Raw genomic sequence first — 12,056 nt, 5'->3', positions numbered from 1 at the left:
TCATCAGATTCCTCCAGTCCGATTCTAATTGAGGTGCCGCCCTCCGCCGTCAGTCGCTCCTCCCCCCGGCCCCTCCCCCTGGCCCCTCGCCGTGGTCGGTTACCCCGCACACACCAGCAGCGGAGAGAGGCTCACTTGAAGGAGGGGTCTAGGCGGGGGAGGGAGCTCTCTGCAGATTTTTCGGCGGCGGGCTGTTCTCCCGTCGGCCAAGGGTCGTCGTCGTCGTCGCACGCTGCTCTCGTGACTTCGCGACGCTGGTCGCGCGACCGGCGTAACAAAAATTGTGTGGTGGTGGTGGAGTTACAAAATCGTGGCGGTCAAACGGTGACGTGCGCCAAGGGGCCTTGCGCCCCGTCGCGTTATCAGCAAAGGTTTCTTTGGATGGATCACGGCAACGACACGTTTGTATTTACGCGAGGCTGGTTGTTGTAATTACCGGCGTAACATCGAACTCGAATTGTAAATGTTGTGGGTTTACTCTCCAACACACCGGTGTTGCTGAACCAGCAACTAATTGGCACGTTTTGTTTACGTGACAAACCTTACCAATTGGTGGTGGCGGGTTTAGCGACGCATTCATATTTACGCGATCTAATCCAAAAAAAACTTTAATTATGGATAATGTTCGCAAGAGCCTACTACTACTATCTGTTAAACCCACGTCACGTTGCCTCCCGGTGGACCATTCCTGGCACGAACACATGATACGCTCGGGCAGTTTTGAGGCAATAGTTGCAGTTGCTCTTATTGCTTCTGCTGCCGCTGCTGTTGTTGTTGTTGTTGCTGCTGCTGTTGCTGCTGCTGTTGTTGTTGCTGCTGCTGTTATGACTCATGCCGCTGCTGTTGTTGTTGCTGCTGCTGCTGTTGCTGCTGCTGCTGTTGTTGCTGCTGTTGGTGTTGCGCCTGCTGTTATGACTCATGCCGCTGCTGTTGTTGTTGCTGCTGCTGCTGTTGCTGCTGCTGTTGTTGTTGCTGCTGCTGCTGCTGTTGGTGTTGCGCCTGCTGTTATGACTCATGCCGCTGCTGCCGTGGTCAACCGTGCCCTCGCCGCTCCTCTCACTCGTCTCCGTCTTCTCCCTTCGCCCCTTGCCGCAGCCGTCCCGGCAAAGTCATCGCCGGCGTCCGAGTCGGCGCCCAAGACCGCGAGCCTCCCCAAGCTCGTCCGCTCGGCCACCACCTCTCCCAAGGCGACGGCGCCCGGCGGCACCGCCGCCGCCACCGCCGTCACCTCGTCGTCCACGTCCTCGTCCTCCTCGCCGTGGCTCCGGGTCGGCGCCGCCCCGGGTCCCCCGGCCGTCGCTCCGGTCCCCGTGCGCCTCGTCACGCCGGTCCCCGACGCCGCTGCGCCGCCACCCAAGCTCGTGACGCCGACCTCCTCTTCTTCCTCGCCGGCGGCGTTGCCGCGGCCAAAGCACGGTCCGTCGTCGTCTTCGCTGACGTCGCCGACGGGCGGCGGCAGCTCGGCGAAGAACGCCGCCGCCGCGTCCCCCTCCCCTTCCTCGTCCAAGTCGACCGCCCTCAACGCTTTCCCGCTGTCGGCGAAGATGGCGTCGGCGTCGCTGTCGGAGCTGTCTCCCACGTCGTCGTCGTCGCTGCTGCTTCAACAGCACCAGCTGCAGCTGCAGCAGCACCACCACCACCAGCAGCAGCAGCAGCAGCACCAGCCCCGAGACCGCAAGGAGAGGTCGGAGAGGAGCTCTGAATCCAGCAAAAAGGAAAAGGCGGCAGAGAGGGCGGCGGCCGCGGCGGCCGCGGCGGCGGCGGCGCTGGGCTCGTCGCTCGGCGAGGCCGCGGCCGGCGGCAGCAGCGGCGCCGGCCCCGAACCGGCGGACGCCAACGCGGCGGCGACGGCGGCCGCCCTGCTCGCCGGGCAGTACCTGCCCTACCTGATGCCGGGCTACGGCGCGTACTACACGTCGCAGCTGCCGCTGGCGTACTTCGGAGGAGGCGGCGGCGGCGGCGGCAACGCGGACGCTCTGCGCTACGGTGCCAACACGAGCGCCGCCCTCATGCAGTGGCAGCGCCAGTACCAGCAGGCGCTGCAGGAGGTCCTAGGCGGGCAGCAGCTTCAGCAGCAGCAGGAGCAGCAGCAGCTCCAGCTCCAGCAGCACCAGCAGCAGCAACAGCAGCAGCAGCCAAGTCCGTCGGAGGGCGGCCGGGAGGGCGGGCGGAGGCAGCGCAACCATCACGCGCGGCGTGGGGACGAGCGGATGGAGGTGGAGGGGGAGGCCTCGCGGCCCAGCAAGGTGGCCAAGACGACTGAGAGCAAGACGTCGGACGCTTAGGCGCAACAATGCGACCCCTCGTCTGCCCCGCCGAAGAGCGTCTGACCCGGTGACCCGGTGACCGCATTTCGTCTCGGCCGCCGAGTTGCTTTGCTCTCCACTCTCCTGTTTTTGTTGTTGTTGGCGCAAGGAACGTCTGCGTTCTCCTTGAGAGAAGCGAGCGCCGAATGTAGTCAAACTTTTTTTTCTTGCCAATGAAGGAAGAGGGAGGGTGGGCGTGGGGCGGTCAGTCGATTGTTCGATCTTCCTTGGGCCCTGAACTACTGGGGCGCGTTGGCGATGGAGATGAAACGATTCCCGTCGTTGATCTTCGTCCGTGTCCCCCTCCCGCCTTTCGCGAGTCGGATGTTTGGTCGTGGGCGAGGAGGGATGGCGGCGGGGTGGGGGGGGCGGCGCGTCGGGCGTGTGAACGCGCGACGGGGAGGGAGTGAAGGAGACGCTGCTCGCAGGGGCATTAATACCCTCGCCGGGACGAACCACGGCCCGCGACGGCAAACCTCGACGTGGACGAGCGGACTTGTGAACGACGCGAAATCTACGGGAGGGGAGAAACACAAGTGATCGAACGACGTCGGGGGCACGACGTCAAAAACGGAACCGCCGACCCGTTTAGAACGTACAGCTAAAAACACTCGGCGCAAAGAGCAAACGACGAATCGATACTAATAACGGCAAACGATAGCGTTGGAGAGCACGTCACGAAACTTAGATGCCCCTACGGATACTGACGACTCACTCGGCAGTTGGTGAAGGTTCCTGCTCGTCGGCGAGGATTTCCACGCCAATGGGTTTGTCGGAGCGGAATGCCAAAGAGCTTCCTTTCTTTGACAGTCGGGCTATGCCACTTACCTCGGACACGCTTTGCTTGGTCTGCTACCTCACCTTCTTTCCCCTTGGCGTGAGACACAAAACAAAAAAACACTTCTCGTGTCCTCCCTTCTCTTCTCCCCCTCCCGACTCTCTCTCTCTCTTTCTCTCTCTGTCCGTCTCTTCGTCTCTCTCCCCCTCTCTGCGTTCCTCACCTGCTACCAAAAAAATGAAACGACAAAAAAAAAAACCGAGAGAGAGAAATGACTGACGATAAAACAAAAAAAATGACTTTATTATGAATCACGTTTTACGTATAACTGCCCAACTTTTGCTTTGTATGTATTTGAATGACGCCGCACTGCGGCGTGTGCAGTTGTGTACATTATATATATATTTTGTGCAGGCTGTGGCTGTCGCGTGGCTTTATTGAAGCACAGGGCATGGCGGCACTAAACTAAGAAAAGAAGGGTGCGAGAAATCGTTTCTTTAATTTTCTCTTCCCCTGCGTTTGACTCGCCGTTCGTCTCCACCGTCGTTGTTTGAACTCGGTTTAAAAACCACAAAGCAATGACTCTTCTCACTATCTCCACGTGTTCAGCGCTTTCTGCCAAAGATCCGTGGTTTGTTTAATAAAAGGAAAAGAAGGGGGAGAGACCTATGTAATGTAGGAAGTCGATAAAAAATAAAAAAAATAATCATGAAATGAAGGATCAGTATTGCTGTGCCGGGAGGTGACCGTTAATGATGTTTAAGCCGTCTCTATGAGGGTCGTTAACAAAACAAATCTGAACCAAATATGAAATGAGGTCGGTGCCAGTCGCGAACGTCTCGTTATGTATGTATGTTACACGCGTGTGCGCGCGTGTGCGCGCGCGTTGCCGTCGTAGCGCTAAGCGCTCCTCGGGCTCCGGTGCGAGGAGGGAAACTGGGTGTGTGTGTGTGGTGGGGGGGGGGATCGGGCTTTCAAAGCCGCTGTTTTAAGATCGTGAAGGGCGATGCGCAGATATGGACGCTTTGTTTTTCTCTTTTTACGGCTCGTCAATTGCTTTAACATCGGGGTTTAAAAAAAAAAGAAATAAACCCGCCTCCCCTTTTTATCGCGTAAAGCCGGTGGTGGGGGGGTGGTGGTGGGGGGGGGGTGGTGGTGGGGGGGTGGTGGTGGTGGGGGGGTGGTGGTGGTGGTGGGGGTCCACTTTGATGGCTCCCCCCCCCCCCCTCAAAACATTTGTCATGGTGCCATTTATATAACCGTCGTCGTCGTCGTTATCATCATCGTCTTCTTTTACTTATTCTTTATTCTTATATTATCATCATTATCGGTATTAGTTTCGTTATGAATTGTGTGAGGCTGCGCGCACCATAGAGCCACTTCGCTTACCGATTGACGCTAAATGAAGTTATTTTTTTACCCCCCCGTGCAAGGGGTGGTGGTGGTGGTGGTGGAAGAGGAGGAGGAGTGCTGTTGAGGGGGGCAGCAGCAGCAGCCTGATTACAATATTATTCTTTTTTTTTACGGAGCCGGGAAATCGCCGTTGGCCAAGTGCATTCGCCGAAAAATGCCGGGGGAGTTGGGGAAGACGTTCCGTTTGGTTTCTCACGGCCGAGAGACAGGAGAGACAGGAGAGAGACGGGAGGGAGATGAATCCGGCTGCGTATTTTTTTCTTTTTTCCCGAGATGTGTACTTCGAGCAGCACATAGCTTTTTTGTTGTTGTTGCAAACTGTGGCGCCAAATAATAAATAAATAAAACGAACACTTGTGGGGTGAAAACTAAAATAATAATAGACGATATGAATTATTATTGTTAGAAAAAAATATAAAATGACGAAAAAAAAAGCTCATTTTGGGGGATAATAATGAATTGTGGGGGGGGTGGTGGGGAAGGGGTGGGAGGATGTTGGAAAGAGGAATACGATGATGACAAAAATACAACGCAATTGCAAATCACTCGCTCTGAAACCAAAGAAGATGACAAACGTGAAAGACAAAAGAAAACTCGGTGGGGAAGGACTATTCGATGGAGAGAAAGAAAGAAAGAGAGAGAGAAAAAAAGCCAAGAACAACTTCCGACGGATTTTTGTTTGAACACAGTCACAGGAAGAAGGTTACTCGGGCGACTCCGACTGGCCCACAAGAGTATCAGCTTTTAAAATACAAAAACAATGAGCGCCCGCCCGCCCGCCCGTTTGCAGTATTTTACCGATGCTCGTTCACGCCGCGTGACCCCCGTGCGGTGCACGCCATCGCAGACCTGTGTCACGTTCATCGCCGCGCCGGCGTCTTCGTTTTTGTCATTTTTTTTTTATTTGTTACGCCACTCACGTGTAAAAGAGGAACCCGATTAACATTGAGACAAAAAAATATATCTTTTTATTCTCTCTCTCCCCCGTTCTTTTATCACTGCAGCAATACAATTAAGATAGCCACAGCATGAGTAATTGCTTGTATAAGTTGCGATATACCACGTTGTTTAAATGCAGGCGCTGTACGCATATTTTTAGCGGTTTTTTTTTGTTGTAAAATAAAACAGTCGTTACCATTTATAATAGACGATCCATCGCCGCCGAAATTCCGTGGCGCACGAAACATTAAAATGTGTTCTCATTTAATCGCATTTTTATAACTATTAACCGTTATTTAATTTCACATCGTTTCTTTTATCTCTTCAATGCCATGAAGCGCGGCAGGCTGTGTCGCGACGAGTTGCCAGGATTTTGCACGTCGGCTAAGCCCTCCCCGCTGTCTTTGGCACCGCTCCCGCGACTGCTTCGGAGTGTGCGGCCGCTACCAGCGTCGCCACCGTCGCCCCTCGATCAACGTGACCCCTGCCACCATAACCGCTACCACCGTCGCTCCCTATCAACGTCACCGCCACCACCGTCGCCCCTATCAACGTCACCGCCACCACCGTCGCCCCTATCAACGTCACCGCCACCACCGTCGCCCCTATCAACGTCACCGCCACCACCGTCGCCCCTATCAACGTCACCGCTACCACCGTCGCCCCTATCAACGTCACCACTACCAGCGTCACCCCGATCAACGTCACCTCTACCACCGTCGCCCCTATCAACGTCACCTCTACCACCGTCGCCCCTATCAACGTCACCTCTACCACCGTCGCCCCTATCAACGTCACCTCTACCACCGTCGCCCCTATCAACGTCACCACTACCACCGTCGCCCCTATCAACGTCACCACTACCGCAGTCGCCCCTATCAACGTCACCTCTACCACCGTCGCCCCTATCAACGTCACCACTACCACCGTCGCCCCTATCAACGTCACCTCTACCACCGTCGCCCCTATCAACGTCACCACTACCGCAGTCGCCCCTATCAACGTCACCGCTACCACCGTCACCCCTATCAACGTCACCGCTACCACCGTCGCCCCTATCAACGTCACCGCTACCACCGTCACCCCCATCAACGTCACCGCTACCACCGTCGCCCCTATCAACGTCACCTACACCACCGTCACCCCTATCAACGTCACCGCCTCCTACCGCCATCGCCGTCACAACCATCTTTTGCCGCTGTCACCACCAGCACAATCTGCCACCACTCCCATCACGACTATGATCGCCACCAGATCGTGCACTCCGCAGTAGCACTATCATGCGGCAAAGATGTCAAAGGCTTGCACCACCAATCACCCCACCGTCATCGCAGGCGTATCGCACGTTCAATAAAAGCCCGCCACTTGCTATTCACAAGCGTGTGCCGAAACAAACAAAAAATGGTCCGCGCGAACCGGTGCTTTAATTGACCAATTAAGCCAAGTCAAGACGTGGAATCGCAGAACAAACGTTTGCAGAAGTTGGGGAAATTTGATGGGGGGGGTGGGATGGGGTAGAGTTGGGGGGGGGGGAGATGCAATTGGGACAAGGTCGGAAAAGCTTCGTTGTGACGCCGCCGTTGTGACTCTGCTCGCGTGCCCGCCTTGCACCGGCACCGTGGTGGCCGCACAGCTCCCTCTGTGCCTCCTCCGTGCTTTGTCGAGTCCTCGTGTCACCGACTTGCCCTCGTTCTTTTGTACAAATATAGCCGAGTGCTACGAGGCAGTAATCAACCAAAGCTGAACGTTTTAGGCGCTCGCCCTCTCCGGACGACAAGTTTCTAGGGTTGAATGTTGCCCGTTAAGGCGCCCCCCCCCCTTCCTCCCTTGCCCGTCACTTTGTTCCTCCGGCATCATTGTACCACGTCGCTCGGGCGGGTTTACTGCTCCGCGCATCGATTACCTCCACCCATCGTCATCGTCCCATCGCCATGTGGCTACGCAGAGGCAACCGCAGCTTGTCACACCACTACCACCACGACACTGCTGGCTACCATCCCACCACTCCACCTGCCCACTGCCACCGTCTGGGCGTCTGCGAAGAAGAGATTCGTGGTTACCAACTTGCCCTCGTTTTAAGTCAAGATTTAGAGCTTCATAGCTCATCGGATTTCTGCAGGATAAATACAGATTTCGATTTCTCATCTCCAACCCCAACACACTTGTCCATCTCGCCAACTATCAACTCACCAGCCAGCCCTTGCACCACAACCGCTGTTCAGCACATCACCCCCACTCTTGCACTCCCCACCCATCTCACACCACATCACACCACATCACACCATCACCCTACAACCGCAACCCTTCCATCTACCACCTCGCCAGCCCCCCCCCCCTTCACCAAACCCACCACATCACCTCCACACCCCACCACACACCGCTACCTACAACCCTTCCATCTATCATTTACCACCTACCAAATCACCTGCCCCCCCCCACCCTCCTTGCAGCACACTCCATCCACCACGTCGCCACAACCATCAACGCCACCCCTTCCATCTCATCATCTCGCCACCGAGGGCCCCACTGATCGCCATTCTTGCCGAAGGTGGAGGGGGGGGGGGTGGAGGTGATTGGGGTGTTGCACGGAATTATGAACTTGTTTTATTGTTGTTGTCGTCGCTGCTGCTGTTGTTGTTGCTTTTCAATCGCGGCAGCCACCAAGCGCCACAACTGCACAACTTTGGATGTCGCCACCACCAGCTTCCCCCTTTGGAAAAAAAAATCCGAAAACCTTGCGAGCGGTGACCTCCGTTTCTGCATAACACACACACTTACCTTTGTGTCACATGGTTTGTTTAGTTTGTATACGTATTATTAACATCTTACTGTATCTCCGTTCATTATTATTATATTATTATATATAATTCGTTAGGAATTATTTGAACGAATTCCACTGGAAGTTATGTTATTATAAATACTGTCTTGCTTCACAGTTTTTGTACATGTTACAAAAGTGAATACATTTGTCATTGTAAAATCTTGCACGTCTTAGGCTGTTGTCTGCCCGGTGCTTGGTGTTGGTGATGGTGAATCTGGTGGTCGTGATAACTGGCGGTGGTGATGAGGTTTTTGATGATAGTGGTGGAGGTTTGCCGGGTGAATGTTGGCGATGATGGATGTGGTGGTAATAATTACGGTGAGGGTGAGGTTTTTGATGATGATGATGGTAGTGATGATATTAGTGGCTGGTTATGATGGTGAGATGGTGGTGTGTTGGTTTCGATAGAGGTGACGTGGTGGTGGTGATGGTAATGAAGGTGGTGGTGGATGATGGTGACGATAAAGGTGACTTGCGGTAATTGTGGTGGTGGAGGTACTCATCGTGATGGTGATAATTGTGGTGTGTGTTGTGCGTGTGGTAATGATGATGGTGGTGTAATGCTGATGTCTGTGCAGACGGCGGGGTTGCCTGTGAAGGTGTTGGCGATGGTGAAAGAGGTGGCGATGTCGACGGCGGTGGTTGATGATGATCGTGATGGCGGTGTGTGAAAGCCTGCGCACGCTTACGAGTGAAACGCGTGAATGAGTCGAGCAGTGCAAACACACGCGCGGGCCTTGGACGTGACGAAGAGCTCCAAGCACGCGTGGAACTCGCTCCTGGCAAGCGATGGATCAGTCTGACCGTCCAGACTTGCGTGACGCCACCAATTAACGTACAGGGCCACCAAACAGCAGCACAATCACAGATCACATTGCGCTGGGCATGCCGCTGCGGGTGTCATGGTCACATGACTGGACTGCAGAGATCGCCGTAGTAGCTGCAACAATGGGCAACTGTATTCAATCCCCACCGTCTGTCCGCTCGGCAGTGTCGGCATGATAAATGGGTTTCGTCGACAGTTTATGATTGACGGTGGGTCGCGTGTGCTTGGGTAAAGTGTGGGTACACCCACACTTTCTTCCGAGACGTCTTGGCCAGCGTGGCAGATGTAGGCTAGGCTAGAGTTGAGTTGGGGCCCTCGAGAGAGAAACCCATCTACAGAGGAGCTCCCACAGAGGTCGGCTAGGGTAGAGTTTAGTTGGGGCCCTCTAGAGAGAAACCCATCTACAGAGGAGCTCCCACAGAGGGAGGCTAGGCTAGAGTTGAGTTGGGGCCCTCGAGAGAGAAACCCATCTACAGAGGAGCTCCCACAGAGGTCGGCTAGGGTAGAGTTTAGTTGGGGCCCTCTAGAGAGAAACCCATCTACAGAGGAGCTCCCACAGAGGTAGGGTAGAGTTTAGTTGGGGCCCTTCATTAGAGAAACCCATCTACAGAGGGACTCCCACAGAGGGAGGCTAGGCTAGAGTTGAGTTGGGGCCCTCTAGAGAGAAACTCATCTACAGAGGGGCTCCCACAGAGGTAGGCTAGGGTAGAGTTTAGTTGGGGCCCTCTAGAGAGAAACCCATCTACAGAGGGGCTCCCACAGATGTAGGCTAGGGTAGAGTTTAGTTTGGGCCCTTTCGAGAGAAACCCATCTACAGAGGGGCTCCCACAGAGGTAGGCTAGGGTAGAGTTTAGTTGGGGCCCTCTAGAGAGAAACCCATCTACAGAGGGGCTCCCACAGAGGTAGGCTAGGGTAGAGTTTAGTTGGGGCCCTCTAGAGAGAAACCCATCTACAGAGGGGCTCCCACAGAGGTAGGCTAGGGTAGAGTTTAGTTGGGGCCCTCTAGAGAGAAACCCATCTACAGAGGGGCTCCCACAGATGTAGGCTAGGGTAGAGTTTAGTTGGGGCCCTCTAGAGAGAAACCCATCTACAGAGGGGCTCCCACAGAGGTAGGCTAGGGTAGAGTTGAGTTGGGGCCCTCTAGAGAGAAACCCATCTACAGAGGGGCTCCCACAGAGGTAGGCTAGGGTAGAGTTTAGTTGGGGCCCTCTAGAGAGAAACCCATCTACAGAGGGGTTCCCACAGAGGTAGGCTAGGGTAGAGTTTAGTTGGGGCCCTCTAGGGAGAGACCCATTTACAGAGGGACGCCGAGTGACGATGGGGGGGGGGTCAAAAATCGTCCAAAATCACGTGACGTCATTTATGGACGGTCCCCCTCGTTCAGCACACACGGGTTGTGTGATGGAGACTAACCCCACCACAACATTTACAACTCCAGTACCGGTGAGGTTTCGCCAGTGATTACAACAACAACAACCGGCAGGCATCACGAGGCGACAGCCACAGAGTCGTGAAGATATGCTTCTCCTGTGTCGGTCTTAAATCACAGTTCCGCTCACAATGACGGCCCTATAAATACAGCCGTAGCCGCAGTGACCACTCATTACCGACCGTTATTATTATTGGGATTGATAGCACGCCCATAAAATAACGGATGGCGAGGTGAGGTATCATCATAATATGGTGATCTAACCCCCAAAAAACCTCGCTATTATGGGCAATATTTGTCGCGAAAGCCGAAGTGTTAAACCAGCGATACAGAAGTCTACGAAGAGCTGAAGGCGCAGCTCTGCAATTGCTCGCTCACGCCACTGCTGTCGGAAGAGAGCCCACGACGGACGGAGCTTGAGGAAGAACTTGGAGAGGTTATCTTAGACGACTCTGCCACGCGTGCCGGGGAGACGTCTTGGCAGATGGGGCCGTCCATAAATGACGTCACGCGATTTTGGACGATTTTTCACCCTCCCCCCCCCCCCTTCGTCACACGGCGTCACAAAAAGTCAGACCCCCCCCCCCCCTTAAATATGACGTCACAAAGCTTTCCCCCCCCCCCCAAATATATAACATGCTTCACTATTGTCATTGTAGTGCGTATTTAATGTGGCGCTGCACTCTGATGTTGTAGGAGAAAACGTATTAAAAAGTCTATTTAATTAAGTAGAACGTGTTGCCTATATTTAGTTAAAGTTGCGCATTTTGATGTGACGTCACAGTTCTCACCCCCCCCCCCCCCCCCGCGTCACACATCGTCACAAATGTCTGACCCCCCCCCCCACTAGGTGCGTGACGTCATTTATGGACGGCCCCGAAAGAGGGCGGGGGGGGGGGGCTACCCACACTTTACCCCACCAACCTACCGTGCCACGCGTACCCATTTCTACAGCTTGGGGGAGTCAAGGCGAGAAATGGAAACTCAGTTTAGCACGTGGGAGGCTTTCGCGACCAATATTATTCACAATCAACGTTTTTGGGTTTAGATCGCGTTATTTATAAATGTGTCGTAACCCTCCACCACCCGACACGGCCAATCAGCAACAAAAGTGTCACGTTGACAAAAGACAAAATAGTTCACTGCTTTAGCCCACCGGTGTGTTGAAGTGTGAAACCACAACATTTACAATGTTTTGAGTAGTACGACGTTTCGCTGGTAATTGCATCCAGCATCATCGGGCGAATTGCGGGTGGTGGAGGGTTACGACCCATTTATAAATAACGCGATCTAAACCCAAAAACGTTGATTATGAAATGGAAACTCGCCCGCCCTTTAAAACGCCGCGGCGGGAGATGAGAATCGCGCATTGAAAGTCGTCTTCAAATGCCGCTTGGATTCGTACTAGGGGCCGTCCATAAATGACGTCACGCACCTCGGGGTGAGGGGGGGGGGGTGAAAAATGTGACGTCACATCAAAATGCGCAACTTTAAATAAATATAGACAACACGTTCTACTTAATTAAATAGACTTTTTAATCAAT

At 54.2% G+C, this 12,056-nt stretch overlaps 2 protein-coding genes across 2 annotated transcripts in view; both read left to right on the top strand.

The window, feature by feature from the left end:
- The window catches only part of LOC144949666 (uncharacterized), a 191,117-nt gene extending 186,907 nt beyond the window's left edge, over nt 1–4,210 (top strand). Inside the window, exon 11 of the mRNA XM_078879658.1 lies at nt 1,096–4,210. Within this exon, the coding sequence (XP_078735784.1) occupies nt 1,096–2,285 (1,190 nt within the window). The 3' untranslated portion in view covers nt 2,286–4,210. The remainder of the gene's footprint in view (nt 1–1,095) is intronic.
- A 1,195-nt stretch (nt 4,211–5,405) lies between these two features.
- LOC144949667 (uncharacterized) lies at nt 5,406–6,918 on the top strand. The gene is made up of 2 exons (XM_078879659.1): nt 5,406–5,948; nt 6,070–6,918. Exons 1-2 carry the CDS (start codon nt 5,769–5,771, stop codon nt 6,865–6,867), a joined length of 978 nt encoding a protein of 325 aa, XP_078735785.1. The 5' UTR covers nt 5,406–5,768; the 3' UTR covers nt 6,868–6,918.
- The last annotated feature ends 5,138 nt before the right edge of the window (nt 6,919–12,056 follow it).

This window comes from Lampetra fluviatilis, chromosome 54 (assembly GCF_964198595.1).
Source record: "Lampetra fluviatilis chromosome 54, kcLamFluv1.1, whole genome shotgun sequence".
Lineage (NCBI taxonomy): Eukaryota > Metazoa > Chordata > Hyperoartia > Petromyzontiformes > Petromyzontidae > Lampetra > Lampetra fluviatilis.
Note: the sequence above shows the minus strand (reverse complement) of the source record. Positions and strands in the feature narration are given on the sequence as shown.